General features: G+C 46.4%; 2 protein-coding genes across 2 annotated transcripts; one reads left to right on the top strand and one right to left on the bottom strand.

Moving 5' to 3' along the window:
- Window positions 1-515: 515 nt before the first annotated feature.
- On the bottom strand, window positions 516-7,040 carry LOC138369549 (uncharacterized PE-PGRS family protein PE_PGRS20-like). The gene is made up of 3 exons (XM_069332967.1): window positions 6,955-7,040; window positions 4,415-5,180; window positions 516-608 (listed from the first exon to the last, which is right to left on the bottom strand). The coding sequence occupies exons 1-3, from the start codon at window positions 7,038-7,040 to the stop codon at window positions 516-518; spliced, it is 945 nt and encodes a 314-aa protein (XP_069189068.1).
- A 2,474-nt stretch (window positions 7,041-9,514) lies between these two features.
- On the top strand, window positions 9,515-9,880 carry LOC138369548 (putative proline-rich protein 21). The gene has a single exon (XM_069332966.1). It carries the CDS (start codon window positions 9,515-9,517, stop codon window positions 9,878-9,880), a length of 366 nt encoding a protein of 121 aa, XP_069189067.1.
- Window positions 9,881-14,499: the final 4,619 nt, after the last annotated feature.

The raw sequence follows: 14,499 nt of genomic DNA, 5'->3' as shown, positions 1-14,499 counted from the left end.
CTTTGTCGTTTGCAGTGAATCTGTCTGCCCCTATCTTCAATTTCATTACCTGTTCCTTTACTGTTGTTTTTCTCCTGATGTGGCTGGGTAGCAATTTAGGTCGAGTCGCCTTGCTTGCGATGTCACTTTTATATTGCCCTTCTGCCTCTCTTCTCAACCTGACATTCATTCCTGGCACTCTGGTATCTTTCTCTGCTCTCCAGTGTCCCGTTATTTCTATAGTTTCTCCACGCCCTTTTACTTTGCTGCTTAGCTAGCCTACATCTCTGATTAAACCAAAGGTTTCTCATCTGCATTTCGTTGTTTTTCTTTTGGACCGGGACAAACTTGTCTGCTGCTTCCTTGCACTTCTGCGTGATGTAGTCCATGTCTTGGGCCGTCTTTCCTCTGAGCTCTGTTTCCCATGTTAAATCTGTTAGGAATTTTCTTATCTCCTCATAGTTTCCCTTTTGGAATGCCAGCCTTTTTGTTATCAGTTCCACTCCGAGTTAATTAGCCTTTCTTCAACCAGATACTCAAACGTGAGTACACTGTGGTCGCTCATTCCTACTTTTGATTGGACTGTTGCCGCCGGAGGTGGCTAGTTTATTGTGCACCCCAAACTCATCCTGTGAGCGGTATCGCAAAAGCATTACAGAGGGCACAAAAGGTCTTTATCAGACCTCATCTTAGACTATTACATAAACAATTTCATCTATTCTTCACACCTTGTAGTTACATGTTAGCTAGTTAGAGAATGTTCTATTTCAAGAGCTATATATTTACAGTAAGTCGTCATACATTAATGGTAGGTCTTATCGCCAATACATGATTGTTCGAACAATGGAGATATTACAGTCATAGGGGAGCTGCTGTTTATTATTAGTCTTCACAATACTGAGTTTCTTAATCTCATATGTCATATCTACTGGAAGCGAAATATGGATACAGTGCAAGGATTTCAGGTATTTTATCCTTGGTAATAAGATAGGTTGCCATATCATACAGCGTGAGCTTAGATTTATCTCTAAATGGCTCAATTTTACTACAATCCAAGATATAGTGTTCGAGTGTGTGTCCCTGTCTTTGTTCACACACTTTACACTTTACTTCATCTAGATCCCAATACAAGCCGAACTGCCAGATACTTGTAGCCAAGTCTTATACGAGCTGTGACAACATCTGTTAATCTACTGACTTTGTTACTTGCCCCATACACATACTTTATTTCACACATTTCATTGTGATAAACAATGGACCTGCTAGTTCCAGTTTGCACTGTTCTACTTTTTTCAAATCCATCCAGGAGTCATCGTCTAATTACACTTTTTATGGGCCGACTGGGGCCTCGAAACCGATTTCTCTTATGTCGGAGTCGTTCAGAGTGAAGACTAGGTCTAGTCTCGCTGGTTCATCATTTCCTCTCATTCTTGTGGGTTCACACACCCACACATTCGTGTGTGCGCGCGCGCGTGCTATTTCTGTGAAATAAAACAATTAGCCCACTGTTCCCCTGTACCTCATAATCTTCAACACAAAACCTGTGTATCCTAATATAGGGGCGACTCTCAACATGGCGGCCAGGCGGTAAAAATGTGTTCCCGAACATTCCAGGAAACTCTGCATCTATTATCATAAATTTTTCCTCGACCCGGCATTCAGCCCACACATCAATTTCAGCGTTACAGTCAACCCATCGGCGAGATTAGATGGTGATGGATCGAGCAAATAAAGAATTCTGATTCATCAACTTGATGATAGGAATGAATCGCTACGATGTGAGGATCTTTGTGAATTACGCGATGTGCTCTTAACATGGACGTAAAGATCAAGAAAGTCAGAAATCCATTTAAAAGATGAATAATTTAGACTGGTAGTAAAGTGAAAATGTTGCTGTGGCGTACAAGATATTTAGAAAGTATTGCAACTTTAGCAAATTGGTAAAACTATTAAATGGTAAGTACCTTTTAGTATTCACTAAACCATTAATATGTTGGCCGCCAGCGCACGCAGCTTGTGCTGCAGAGCAAAACTTTACTCGTTTGTTGGGGGAATATGGTCTTTACTGGATTTTATTACAGATATTTAGGTCTGACTACAGCGCTCTCTGTCTTCAAGTCTATTACACACTATTTTCTCTCTCTCTCTCTCTCTCTCTCTCTCTCTCTCTCTCTCTCTCTCTCTCTCTCTCTCTCTCTCTCTCTCTCTCTCTCTGTGTAAAGAGAGATACATTTCAGGAAACGATGCAAAAGTACATGGCTGGTGAATCAAACCTCAACATATGTGGTTTTCCGGATGCCAATTTGGAACTATTATAAAAATCTGTTAAATTTAAACCATGATATAGGATAAAAATTATATTTTGACACATCTGTTTAGCATATAATGGAAACAAAATTGTTAAAATTAAATAAAAACAAGTGCATACGTGTCGCAAAAATTAACTCAACAAATGGTTTGGTCGGTCTGGGATCTTGAGGCTTTGGCAAGATTCATGTAGCAATTAACATCTTCGAGACGCTTGTTTGCGCTTGTGATGGAGCAACGGAAAGTACTCTGGTTATGAGACAATCTTTGTATCATGAAGGCGCGATCGATCATGCGTCTGGGGACGACCCAGGTCACGCGAGTTCGATCCCACAGTCCTATTCCAAGGATTTTCTCAGATATATTACGTTATTGTGGTATTGTGAGCTCTGAGAATGTTTGCTTGTCTGTGGTAATCACACAAAATGCAGAGATATACACGCAGCTGAAAATCTTAATTAGCTAACTTATATATGTGCATTTGTTGACGCAAATAATATAAAAAATAAAAGAAATAACACTCCGTATGCTTTCTTGAGAACAAGTGAAAGAACGTCGTCCCATCATCACACTATTTCTCGGATTTTCTACAAAACTTTCAAAGTTTCCATGTGACCGGCCTGGTCCTCACCCCTGACTGGCTTAGTGGGGGCCCAGGGAGGCACTGTCGACCAACACCACCACTAATCCCCCTCTTTAGTGACATTTTCCGGTGACCTCCTCTGACCCGTTACCGGGGGGGGGGGGGGGTCAGTGACGCATCAGCCCTCACTTCCTGGGAACTGAGGGCAATGGTAACCTGTATCGGGAGGGGGAAGGGGCGGGCTGGAGGGTGAAAGGGGAAACTGGTAGAGGGGGTTCGGGGAAGAGGGGTACGGACGAGGAGGGAGTGCTGGTGTAGAAAAGACTTTTGTGGGTTGGTTCGAGCCAATTGTGTTGACATACACTGTGCAATAAAATTATAACCACTGCATTGACGGTAATGCATTAAACGGTTAAGCTACGAAGAAAGGCTAATAGATCTAAATCTCACAACACAGAGCATGGAAGGAACAGAAAGGATATTACCACAACATGCAAGATATTGAGGAAATTGACAAGGACAGCCTCTTCAGCTTGAAAGTAGGACAAAAGGACACAGATATAAGTTGGAAACTAAGGAAATACTTGTACGCAGTACGGTGGTCATGAGGTGGAAATGCACTGAAAGAAGAAGTAGTGGAAGCCCCCCCCACCCCCATCCACAACTTTAAGGCCAGATTCGACAAAAGAATTCGAACCTCAGAAGAGTTTAATTATAACGCAGGAGATACAAGAATAGCAGGCAGGGCTTGAGAGCTAGATCTCACTCCCTCGTAATCACTGATAAGTACACGCACGGATAAGAAGATAAACTGTCTGTCTGTCTCTCTGACACACAAACAAAAATAATCAAAAACTGTACATAACAGCAGGAATGTGCTCGAGTACTTGTGTGTAAACACGCTTACACAACTATAGACACAACACATTCATTAACAACCCTAATATAATGATATGATGTGACGCGCGTGGCAACAGACAGGGTGACACACACGCGCGTGGCAACAGACAGGGTGACACACACACGCGCGTGACAACAGACAGGGTGACACACACGCGCGTGACAACAGACAGGGTGACACACGCGCGTGACAACAGACAGGGTGACACACACGCGCGTGACAACAGACAGGGTGACACACACACGCGCGTGACAACAGACAGGGTGACACACACGCGTGACAACAGACAGGGTGACACACGCCCGTGACAACAGACAGGGTGACACACGCCCGTGACAACAGACAGGGTGACACACGCCCGTGACAACAGACAGGGTGACACACAAGCGTGACAACAGACAGGGTGACACACGCCCGTGACAACAGACAGGGTGACACACAAGCGTGACAACAGACAGGGTGACACACGCCCGTGACAACAGACAGGGTGACACACACACGCGTGACAACAGACAGGGTGACACACACGCGCGTGGCAACAGGCAGGGTGACACACAAGCGTGACAACAGACAGGGTGACACACAAGCGTGACAACAGACAGGGTGACACACAAGCGTGACAACAGACAGGGTGACACACTGACGTAGCCAGCGGCGCCCGAGTGACTGACGTAACCAGCGGTGCCTGTGTGACTGACGTAACCAGCGGTGCCTGTGTGACTGACGTAACCAGCGGTGCCTGTGTGACTGACGTAACCAGCGGTGCCTGTGTGACTGACGTAACCAGCGGTGCCTGTGTGACTGACGTAACCAGCGGTGCCTGTGTGACTGACGTAACCAGCGGTGCCCGAGTGACTGACGTAACCAGCGGTGCCTGTGTGACTGACGTAACCAGCGGTGCCTGTGTGACTGACGTAACCAGCGGTGCCTGTGTGACTGACGTAACCAGCGGTGCCTGTGTGACTGACGTAACCAGCGGTGCCTGTGTGACTGACGTAACCAGCGGTGCCCGAGTGACTGACGTAACCAGCGGTGCCTGTGTGACTGACGTAACCAGCGGTGCCTGTGTGACTGACGTAACCAGCGGTGCCCGAGTGACTGACGTAACCAGCGGTGCCCGAGTGACTGACGTAACCAGCGGTGCCTGTGTGACTGACGTAACCAGCGGCGCCTGAGTGACTGACGTAACCAGCGGTGCCTGTGTGACTGACGTAACCAGCGGCGCCTGAGTGACTGACGTAACCAGCGGCGCCCGAGTGACGTAACCAGCGGCGCCCGAGTGACGTAACCAGCGGCGCCTGAGTGACTGACGTAACCAGCGGCGCCCGAGTGACATAGCCAGCGGTGCCTGAGTGACGTGAGGTGCCTTCTCCAAGCTCCCCCTCCTTCAAGAACTCTACATTCACTTTCCTAACGTTCCCCCAGTCTCACTCTACTGCCTCCACTAACATTTACAAGGGGCCCCACTTAGTACCACAACCCACAGTTGGGAGCTGATCTAACAGGAGACAGAATAACGCTTGTGACCCCTAAATATCTGACGTGCTAACGCTGATGGAATATCAAACCTAGCTGATGAACTAACTGAATTATGACGAAAGACTGAGGGAACTGAACTTCACCACACTGGGGAAGAGATGAGACAGGACAAGCATTATAACGACATGCAAGATTTTAAGGGTCATTTGCCAAGTATACAGAAGCAGTGTTTCAACTGAGGATTGAGAGAAAGGGATGTGAATGGAGAATATAGACAAATTGAAGATTTAAGAACAAACCTCAGCGTTTTGAGTCTTAAATATATTGGACAAAACGAGGATGTCAATGGCAACTTAATACATGAACATGAAATAAAGTGTGATTAGGAAAAATCGAGTGATAATTGCATTACACGAGAATGGTCGGAAGTTGGGGCTTAAAGAGCTGAAGCCTGACCCAGCAAGCACATCTAGGCGAGTACACACACATGCGAAACATAGTTCTTGCTATTATTAATATTTCAAAAAGTTTTAACATTTTTTTAACTGAGTAATATCTCAGTTTGTTTACTTCGCGCAGGTTAATATTTTTGTTATAATTTAATATTCTGCAATTTTCAGAGAGCCGTTTGCTTCGTGCTCTTATGCCCGAGCTTCAATATTTATCTTACTTCATTCCTGCCTCCCTATATCCTTCCCTCCACCCCGACCTGGCCTCCCTCCCTCCCTCCATCCCGACCTGGCCTCCCTCCCTCCATCCCGACCTGGCCTCCCTCCCTCCGCCCCGACCAGACCTCCCTCCCTCCCTCCATCCCTCCCTCCGCCCCGACCAGACCTCCCTCCCTCCCTCCCTCCCTCCGCCCTGACCAGACCTCCCTCCCTCCCTCCCTCCCTCCCTCCCTCCCTCCCTCCCTCCCTTCCTCCCTCCGCCCCGACCAGACCTCCCTCCCTCCCTCCCTCCCTCCCTCCCTCCCTCCGCCCCGACCAGACCTCCCTCCCTCCCTCCGTCCCGACCAGACCTCCCTCCCTCCCTCCCTCCGTCCGCCCCGACCTGGCCTTAGACATCTGGTAGCCGGAAAGACGGGTTGAAGAGCTGAAAATGTCTCCTGGAGATTGCACGAACTGCTGAGCACAAGTAGGTGAGCACAGGAGCAGGACCCCATGTCGCACGTCACACATTTTTACAGTCGTAAATCCGCGGGTCGACCATCCCTTCTGTTTTCTCCTTCATCACTGTTGACACCTACTTCTTCTCGTGTCTTTTTTTTCCTTAAGTCCTAGTGCTCCTCCTCCCTAAGAGACGCAACTTACCAGGGGCCAGATTCACGAAAGCACTTACGCAAGTACTTACGAACGTGTACATCTTTTCTCAATCTTTGATGGCTTTGGTTACATTTATTAAACAGTTTACAAGCATGAAAACTTCCCATTCAACTGTTGTTTTCGTTATAAACAGCCTCCTGGTGCTTCAGAGCTCATTAACTGTTTAATAACTGTAAACAAAGCCGCCAAAGATTGAGAAAAGATGTACAGGTTCGTAAGTGCTTTCGTGAATCTGGCCCCAGGTGGCGAGGCTTCCTGTCGTCGCCAGTGTCTTGTGTCGCCACCACCAGCAACACATTGTGTTCGGTTGTTGTTGTTGTTATAGATTCAGCTACTCTGAACAAGTTCCAAGTAGCACGGGCTATGGTGAGCCCGTAACTTACCTGGCACAGGAGCGGGGCAAGAAGCACGGGCTATGGTTAGCCTGTGTTCGGTGATTACATTCACATTTATTGGAAAATTCTTCCATCGTTTTACCTTACCTCAGTTCCCTCTCACCTCTACACCCCTTCCCCCTCACCCACCCCCTCACTCCCCCCCTCACCTCCACACCCCTTCCCCTCACCCACCCCCTCACCCCACCCCCTCACCCACCCCCTCACACCTCACCTCCCAGAGGGAAGATAATGATAGTGCTGCCAGACACATTTCCATTTCTGAGGGTAATTTTCTCTTAACTAAATAAAAATGTAGAAACTTTAACCATAAATAACTGTACAATTGCAATTGTATTTGTTTAGGTAATTCTAGGTACATTATTGAAACAAAGGTAATAATAATTCAAAACTTATTGTAATCAGACATTATTCGCTGTTATATAACGTCAAGATAAATTATATCTTGATGCTGAGTAAATACAATTAAAGTAATAATAATTGTTACAATTATTACTACATTAACTGATACTATATAAATGACAGGAGATATTGCAATTAAACGTAGTCTGTTTTTTTTAGTGGTAATGAGAACTAGTTTAATTGGAGTACAAGAATATGTCTGCCTGTGTGTGTACTCGCCTATTTGTGCTTGCGGGGGTTGAGCTTTGGCCGTGTGTGTGTGGTGTGTGTGTGTGTGTGTGTGTGTGTGTGTGTGTACTCACCTAGTTGTACTCACCTAGTTGTGTTTGCGGGGGTTGAGCTCTGGCTCTTTGGTCCCGCCTCTCAACCGTCAATCAACAGGTGTACAGATTCCTGAGCTTATCGGGGTCTACAGGAATCCTGAGCCTATCTGAGCCTATCGGGCTGTGTGTGTGTGTGTGTGTGTGTGTGTGTGTGTGTGTGTGTGTGTGTGTGTGTGTACTCACCTATTTGTACTCACCTACTTGTGCTTGCGGGGGTTGAGCTTTGGCCGTGTGTGTGTGGTGTGTGTGTGTGTGTGTGTGTGTGTGTGTGTGTGTGTGTGTGTGTGTGTGTGTGTGTGTGTGTGTACTCACCTATTTGTACTCACCTACTTGTGCTTGCGGGGGTTGAGCTCTGGCGCTTTGGTCCCTCCTCTCAACTGTCAATCAACTGGTGTACAGATTCCTGAGCCTACTAGGTTCCATCATTTCTACATTTGAAACTGTGTATGGAGTCAGCCGCCACCCGCCTCTTAACTGTCAATCAACTGGTATACAGGTTCCTGAGCCTATTGGACTCAATCATATCTACACTTGAAATTGTGTATGAAGTCAGCCTCCACCACATCACTGCCTAATGCATTCCATTTGTCAACCATTCTGACACTAAAAAAATTATTTCTAATATCTCTGTGGCTCATTTGGGCACTCAGTTTCCACCTGTGTCCCCTAGTGCGTGTGCCCCTTGTGTTAAATAGCCTGTCTTTATCTACCCTGTCAATTCCTCTGATAATTTTGTACGTGGTGATCATATCCCCCCTAACTCTTCTGTCTTCTAGCGACGTGAGGTTTAATTCCCGTTGTCTCTCCTCGTAGCTCATACCTCTCAGCCCGGGTACTAGTCTGGTGGCAAACCTTTTAACTTTTTCCAGTTTAATCTTATGCTTGACTAGATATGGACTCCATGCTGGGGCTGCATACTCCAGGATTGGTCTGACATAGGTGGTTTGTGTGTGTGTGTGTGCTTGTATTGTGTACAAGTTTGACCCTGTTCTTAGCTCTGGACGCTGGTGAGAGGCTGAAGAGTAAGATTTCCACTGGTAGAGGGGCGGAAAACTCTAAAGAAAGACGTCAATTATGTCACGAGTTACTGAACTAGTCAACAGCTACAAAATAATTTTGCAATTCTCTTTTGGCGGGCATAGGAAGTCTGTACAATATTTTATTATATTACATTACATTATATATATATATATATATATATATATATATATATATATATATATATATATATATATATATATATGTAACTATGTAACTCCATTTATGTAACGCCATATGTAACTCCTTTTTTGTAACAAAGTTCAAATAAAGCAAATATATATGTGTACATACAAAAGAATGGGGGTGGTAGGGGAAGATAATATTAGTGTTCAGTGAGAAACCACAAGGTCTTCTCTGAATACTTTTTATTTTCTTCTCCGAGGCTATGGGTCCCCACATTGGCACCAGAGGTGGTACCCTCACAAACTTTATATATTATATACATATATATATATATATATATATATATATATATATATATATATATATATATATATGTATATGTATATATATATATATATATATATATATATATATATATACATATATATATATATATATATATATATATATATATATATATATATATAATGACGTGTGGAATTACTTAGCTAACCTTGTTAAGGAAGCAACCCCCCCCCCCCCAAAAAAAAAAAAGTTATCCTGAATTTGAGTCGAAAACGAAGTCACCTGCACCACCGAGACCCCGTGGAGCCAAACAACTATTATTGCTGATTTGGTTTGAACATTTGGTAACCTGAATTCAGGAACTAGAATAATCCATGTTCCTTCACCCCACACCCGACGCCCTACACCCTGCGCCCTACGCCCTGCACCCTACACCCTGCACCCTACGCCCTACACCCTACGCCCTACACCCTACGCCCTGCACCCTACGCCCTACACCCTACGCCCTACACCCTGCACCCTACACCCTACGCCCTACACCCTACGCCCTGCACCCTACGCCCTGCACCCTACGCCCTGCACCCTACGCCCTGCACCATACACCCTACGCCCTGCACCCTACGCCCTGCACCCTACACCCTACGCCCTGCACCCTACGCCCTGCACCCTACGCCCTGCACCCTACGGCCTGCACCCTACGCCCTGCACCCTACGGCCTGCACCCTACGCCCTGCGGTTAAAAACAACAAGGAGGAGTTATCTAGCGTTTCTAAATGTGGCAATAATAACGTTAAACAACGCGGACTGAAGCTTTCGTTTGCTTCTTCTGATTCACCGAATTACATCTTTGACATCCCCGCCAGATGTCTTAAGGACGACGGTCACCAACTTTATAGACATGTCGTGGCCAAATTTCAGCTAATTGTATAAAAAAAAAGGGTCCAAGGCTTAAACAAAAAACAAAAAAACAAAAAAGTTGTTTGGCGTCTGGCAAATTGGCCTTCCAAAGCAATTGTTTATTATTAGTCCTAATCGAGAAAGTCGTTGAGTCGCCCGTGCGGTAACAAGCTCACGCAACACAGCCTCAAGGCTCGTCTCAGGCTCACGCCACACAGCCTCAAGGCTCGTCTCAAGCTCACGCAACACAGCCTCAAGCCTCGTCTCAAGCTCACGCAACACAGCCTCAAGGCTCGTCTCAAGCTCACGCCACACAGCCTCAAGGCTCGTCTCAGCAGTGACACTCCCTTTAGGCTCACTCGTAAACTATTTTCTATATTGTGTAAGGAAAACTGTGTTTTCTTAAGTCTAAATTTTTATAAGTGTTTGCTATAGTTTTGGGTGTATAGTTAGGTCAAGAGTAGGCAAGGTTAAGTGCTTTGGTGCTGGGAGTAATTGTTCAGATTTCCCGGCGAGTGAGTGAGTTTTCTCATGCCAGGCTCGTTAAGGCGGCGGTCGTTCCTCTAATATGCATTCATATTATTTTTGGTCTTTTGAATTAACAAAAAAATTGTCATATAAAGTAAAAATATTATATATTAATGTTCTATTTATAGTTTGGCATAGGTCAGGTTAGGTGTTTCGGTTCTGTTGACAATTGTTTCATATTTGAAGTATGTGAGTGACGCATTTACAGCATTGCGATTCGAACAGAGGTTGTCAGCGAAGCAGTGTTCGAGAAACATTCAATCAGTTTGGAGTCACGAGCAGTGTATTTCAATAGTAAGCAACAAAGGATTTGACTGCTGGATTAACTACAGTGTTTGTGAGGACTAATGAACATAGGCCTCGTAGCCCGGCCTCATCAACAAAGGGCACATGCTCGGTTATCCAACCGTAAACCCCGCTATTTATACATTGAAAGGTTAACACGCGACTCTCAATTGTTGATGTTCGAACATTTCTTGAAGAGTGCTTCGCTGACGACCTCTGTTCGAATCCAAACACTGTAAATGCTTCATTCACAAATTTTAAATACAAATAACTGTCAACAGAACCAAAATACCTAACCTAAGCCTAACTAGACATAGAACTTTAATACATAGTAATAATAATATATATACGAGAAACTTATTTTTAATTCAATATACGTTAAAATTAATGAGCTTGTCTTGAAGGGGTAGGGGGACGGTCGCAGCTTTAACGAGCCTGGCCTGGTTTGGTTGCCTAGATTCGAACTTTTCTGGTCAGTCAAAACCACAAAGTCTGACGGCTCTCAAATTGTGAGAACGAACCGAATGGTTTGTACACTCACTCTGCCAGCCCGTCCTCCAAACAAAGACCCAAAAGTGATTCCATCCACCCGCCAAACCCCCTATTTATAAATGAAAAACGGTTTACACACGACTCAACTGCTGACGTTCGAACATATCCGGAACAAGTGCTTCACTGACGAATTTTGTTCGAACCACAACGCTATAAATGCTTCACCCACGTATTACAAATACAAATAATCGTTAACAGAACCTAAACATCTAACCTAATCTAACCTAACCTAGGCCTATATATGCACAATATGCTAATAAAATATTAATTTATATTTGAGAAAATTCCTGTTTTAAATGAACAGCAAGTTAAAATTGATGAATGCGTGTGTGGGGTCGACCGCCGGATGTAATTGACTTGAGTCGAGGACGGGTTACACACTGCAAACTAAAGGCCCCAGATTTGAATCCCGGACAACGTAAGGAGATTGAGCCCCATTTCTTCGCCCCAATCCCCCTGATCATCGTAAACCCATAAGGGATACCAAGTAAGATTATATTTTCGTTTACACTATCCCTAAGGCACGCCGGCCCCTCGCCTCGCCCCGCGCCTCACCAGCGGGTGCGGGGTGAGGCGCGGGGTGAGGCGGGGGTCGGGGTGGGTCTATGGTTGTGATCCAGGGAGACAAGAGAATCCAGACACACTCCAACAATCCTGGTAAGAAGGTTCATTTGAATATTCCTCTTCATTTGACAAATAAATTAAAGGGAATAAATCAATCACATATATAGTGTTAAAATATATTAATACCGGCAAAAATATATGTACTTCTCTTAAATCTAAGACCGAATGGGCGTTTGAATCCTGCCATTGCTTTATATTCCAAGTGAACAATGAAGGAGTTGAGCAGGTAACTACATGTATAGATGCAGTATTAACACTAATAAATTGCACAACTGTTTACAGAACCACTAACATTACTATCCAAAATGCTAGTGTGAACGAGAGGTAGTAATAGCAGCAATATGACCACAGTCGTCATGGATACACGAGCGTAAAGCAGCTGATTATAATACCAGTCACGCCATTGTGAAGAGACGCGGCTACTTAAAACCTGTGACAGCCGCCGGTAACGTGTGAGGAAGGAGCTGGCAGCGGACCTTCCGTGCGACCCGCGGGAGTCACAGCGCCGTGCTCCACCTGCTGGCGGCGGCGAGGGTGCGCCCCAGCGAGGTCAACCCCTCCTCCCTCCACGCCCAGCATGCAGCAGCGTCATTAGATATCCTGGAGGCGTGACCAGGACACATAACCCGGCCTGTGTTGCCTGCATGCATCGCGGCCGTCATTATGAAGCGCATCACGGCCGCTAGGACACGCACAGCTTCTCAAGGAGGTCATCTACCACCCCCCCCTTACACACACCCCCATCCCCTATTGTGGGGTTTTGTTTCTTACCCCTCACAAGCTGATGGCTGTTGTTCCACCACAGTATCCATGCTGAACAACTCTAAAAGTGAATTAAGTGACGACGCACGGTACAAGACGCATCACAGTTGATGTGCCACAGAGGAGGCATTTAAACTCACCGTAGAGGCGGCACCCAGATTCACCGTAGAGGCGGCACCCAGACTCACCGTAGAGGCGGCACCCAGATTCACCGTAGAGGCGGCACCCAGACTCACCGTAGAGGCGGCACCCAGATTCACCGTAGAGGTGGCACCCAGACTCACCGTAGAGGTGGCACCCAGACTCACCGTAGAGGTGGCACCCAGACTCACCGTAGAGGTGGCACCCAGACTCACCGTAGAGGCGGCACCCAGACTCACCGTAGAGGCGGCACCCAGACTCACCGTAGAGGCGGCACCCAGACTCACCGTAGAGGCGGCAGCCAGACTCACCGTAGAGGCCACGTCGGCAGGTAGCCTGACCGCAGGACTGGACGTGATAACCACCCCGTGTCGGTCGCGTATCTATCCCCCCCCCCCCCCTCTTGGTTAACAAGGATAGCGACTACACATTATAAACAAGATGAAGTACCCGCCTCAAATATTTCATTCTCTCCGACGACTGTACAATAATAAACAAAAAATTGGTCAAATCATTAAAAATTGTGTACGTTTAAGAAATATAAATTGTATTAAAATTGAAAAGCGGGTATTGTTACGTGTAATTGGCCGGTTACATGTCTGTATATCACTGAGCGTCCTGAGTTAAAATGGTCAGGTTGGGTGTTGGGGTTGGGGAGAGGGGAGGGGTGAGGGAGGGAGAGGGGAGGGGTGAGAGATGGGGTGAGGGGTTAGGGGCACGGAAGTGGGGGGGGGGGGGGGGAGGGGGAGGATGGCAGCAGACGGCGGCTAGTAATTATCGCAATATAGATGGCGCTCCGAGGCCGCGCGGGGTCGCCTCGTTTGTCTGCCCGAGCCACGGTGAGAGGGAGGACGACCCGACGTGTGTGCGCATCGGCAGGAGCGCAAGGTCTGGTCCTCACTGGGGCATGTGAGACTAACACGGAGCTCAGACTTATTGTTGACATTAACGTAAAACATGTCAACTGCCATTGACGGTGGCATGCCTGCTCATGACCATATGTAGGAGCACATGTCCCTGTTTATTATGGAAAGAGGCACGTGTGTACGTGATTGTCATGGATAGAGGCACCTGTCCCTTCCTGCCATGGACAACCTGGCTCTGAATTTTATAGAGAACTCGTTCTCTCTTTTCTGCTACGAATGGAATAAAACGTTTTTCTCTTTAACGCAAAATAATGGATGGTCCATAGCGTCATATGGGGTTATTTACCCCCATGCTGCCAGCGGCACGGGTATGTCTGTTACTAGCTGGCTTGACTGTGGTAATGTTACTGAACTATTGCCAAGAACGGTGAGGGTATATTCCCCCCCCCCCCCCTCCCATGCTTTCATGGACCGAAGCTTGTCTTTACCGTCACGGACAGAAGCTTGTCTTTACCGTCACGGACCAAGACATCTGTCCGTACCTCATGGATCTGGCTTCTCGCTAGAAAACATTTATGTCCAGAAAGCAGTATTGCGCTCGCAGTAGACAAATGACTCTGATGTGTGCGAGAGCGCATGACTGCGTGAGCGCATGTCCGCGTGAGCGCATGTCAGCCCTGTCATCATTTAACTAGCGTAAATAA

The sequence above is a fragment of the Procambarus clarkii genome, chromosome 29 (assembly GCF_040958095.1).
Source record: "Procambarus clarkii isolate CNS0578487 chromosome 29, FALCON_Pclarkii_2.0, whole genome shotgun sequence".
Taxonomy (NCBI): Eukaryota; Metazoa; Arthropoda; class Malacostraca; order Decapoda; family Cambaridae; genus Procambarus; species Procambarus clarkii.
The sequence above is the reverse complement of the archived record's forward strand: the minus strand, read 5'-3'. Positions and strand labels throughout refer to the sequence as shown.

Coding starts and splice junctions, on each gene's coding strand:
- LOC138369548 (XM_069332966.1), top strand. CDS start 9,515: ATGTTCCTTCACCCCACACCCGACGCCCTACACCCTGCGCCCTACGCC.
- LOC138369549 (XM_069332967.1), bottom strand. CDS start 7,040: ATGGAAGAATTTTCCAATAAATGTGAATGTAATCACCGAACACAGGCT. Junction 5,181..6,954: donor TTGCCCCGCTCCTGTGCCAG/GTAAGTTACGGG, acceptor GGGGAACGTTAG/GAAAGTGAATGTAGAGTTCT. Junction 609..4,414: donor ACTCGGGCGCCGCTGGCTAC/GTCAGTGTGTCA, acceptor TACCGCTCACAG/GATGAGTTTGGGGTGCACAA.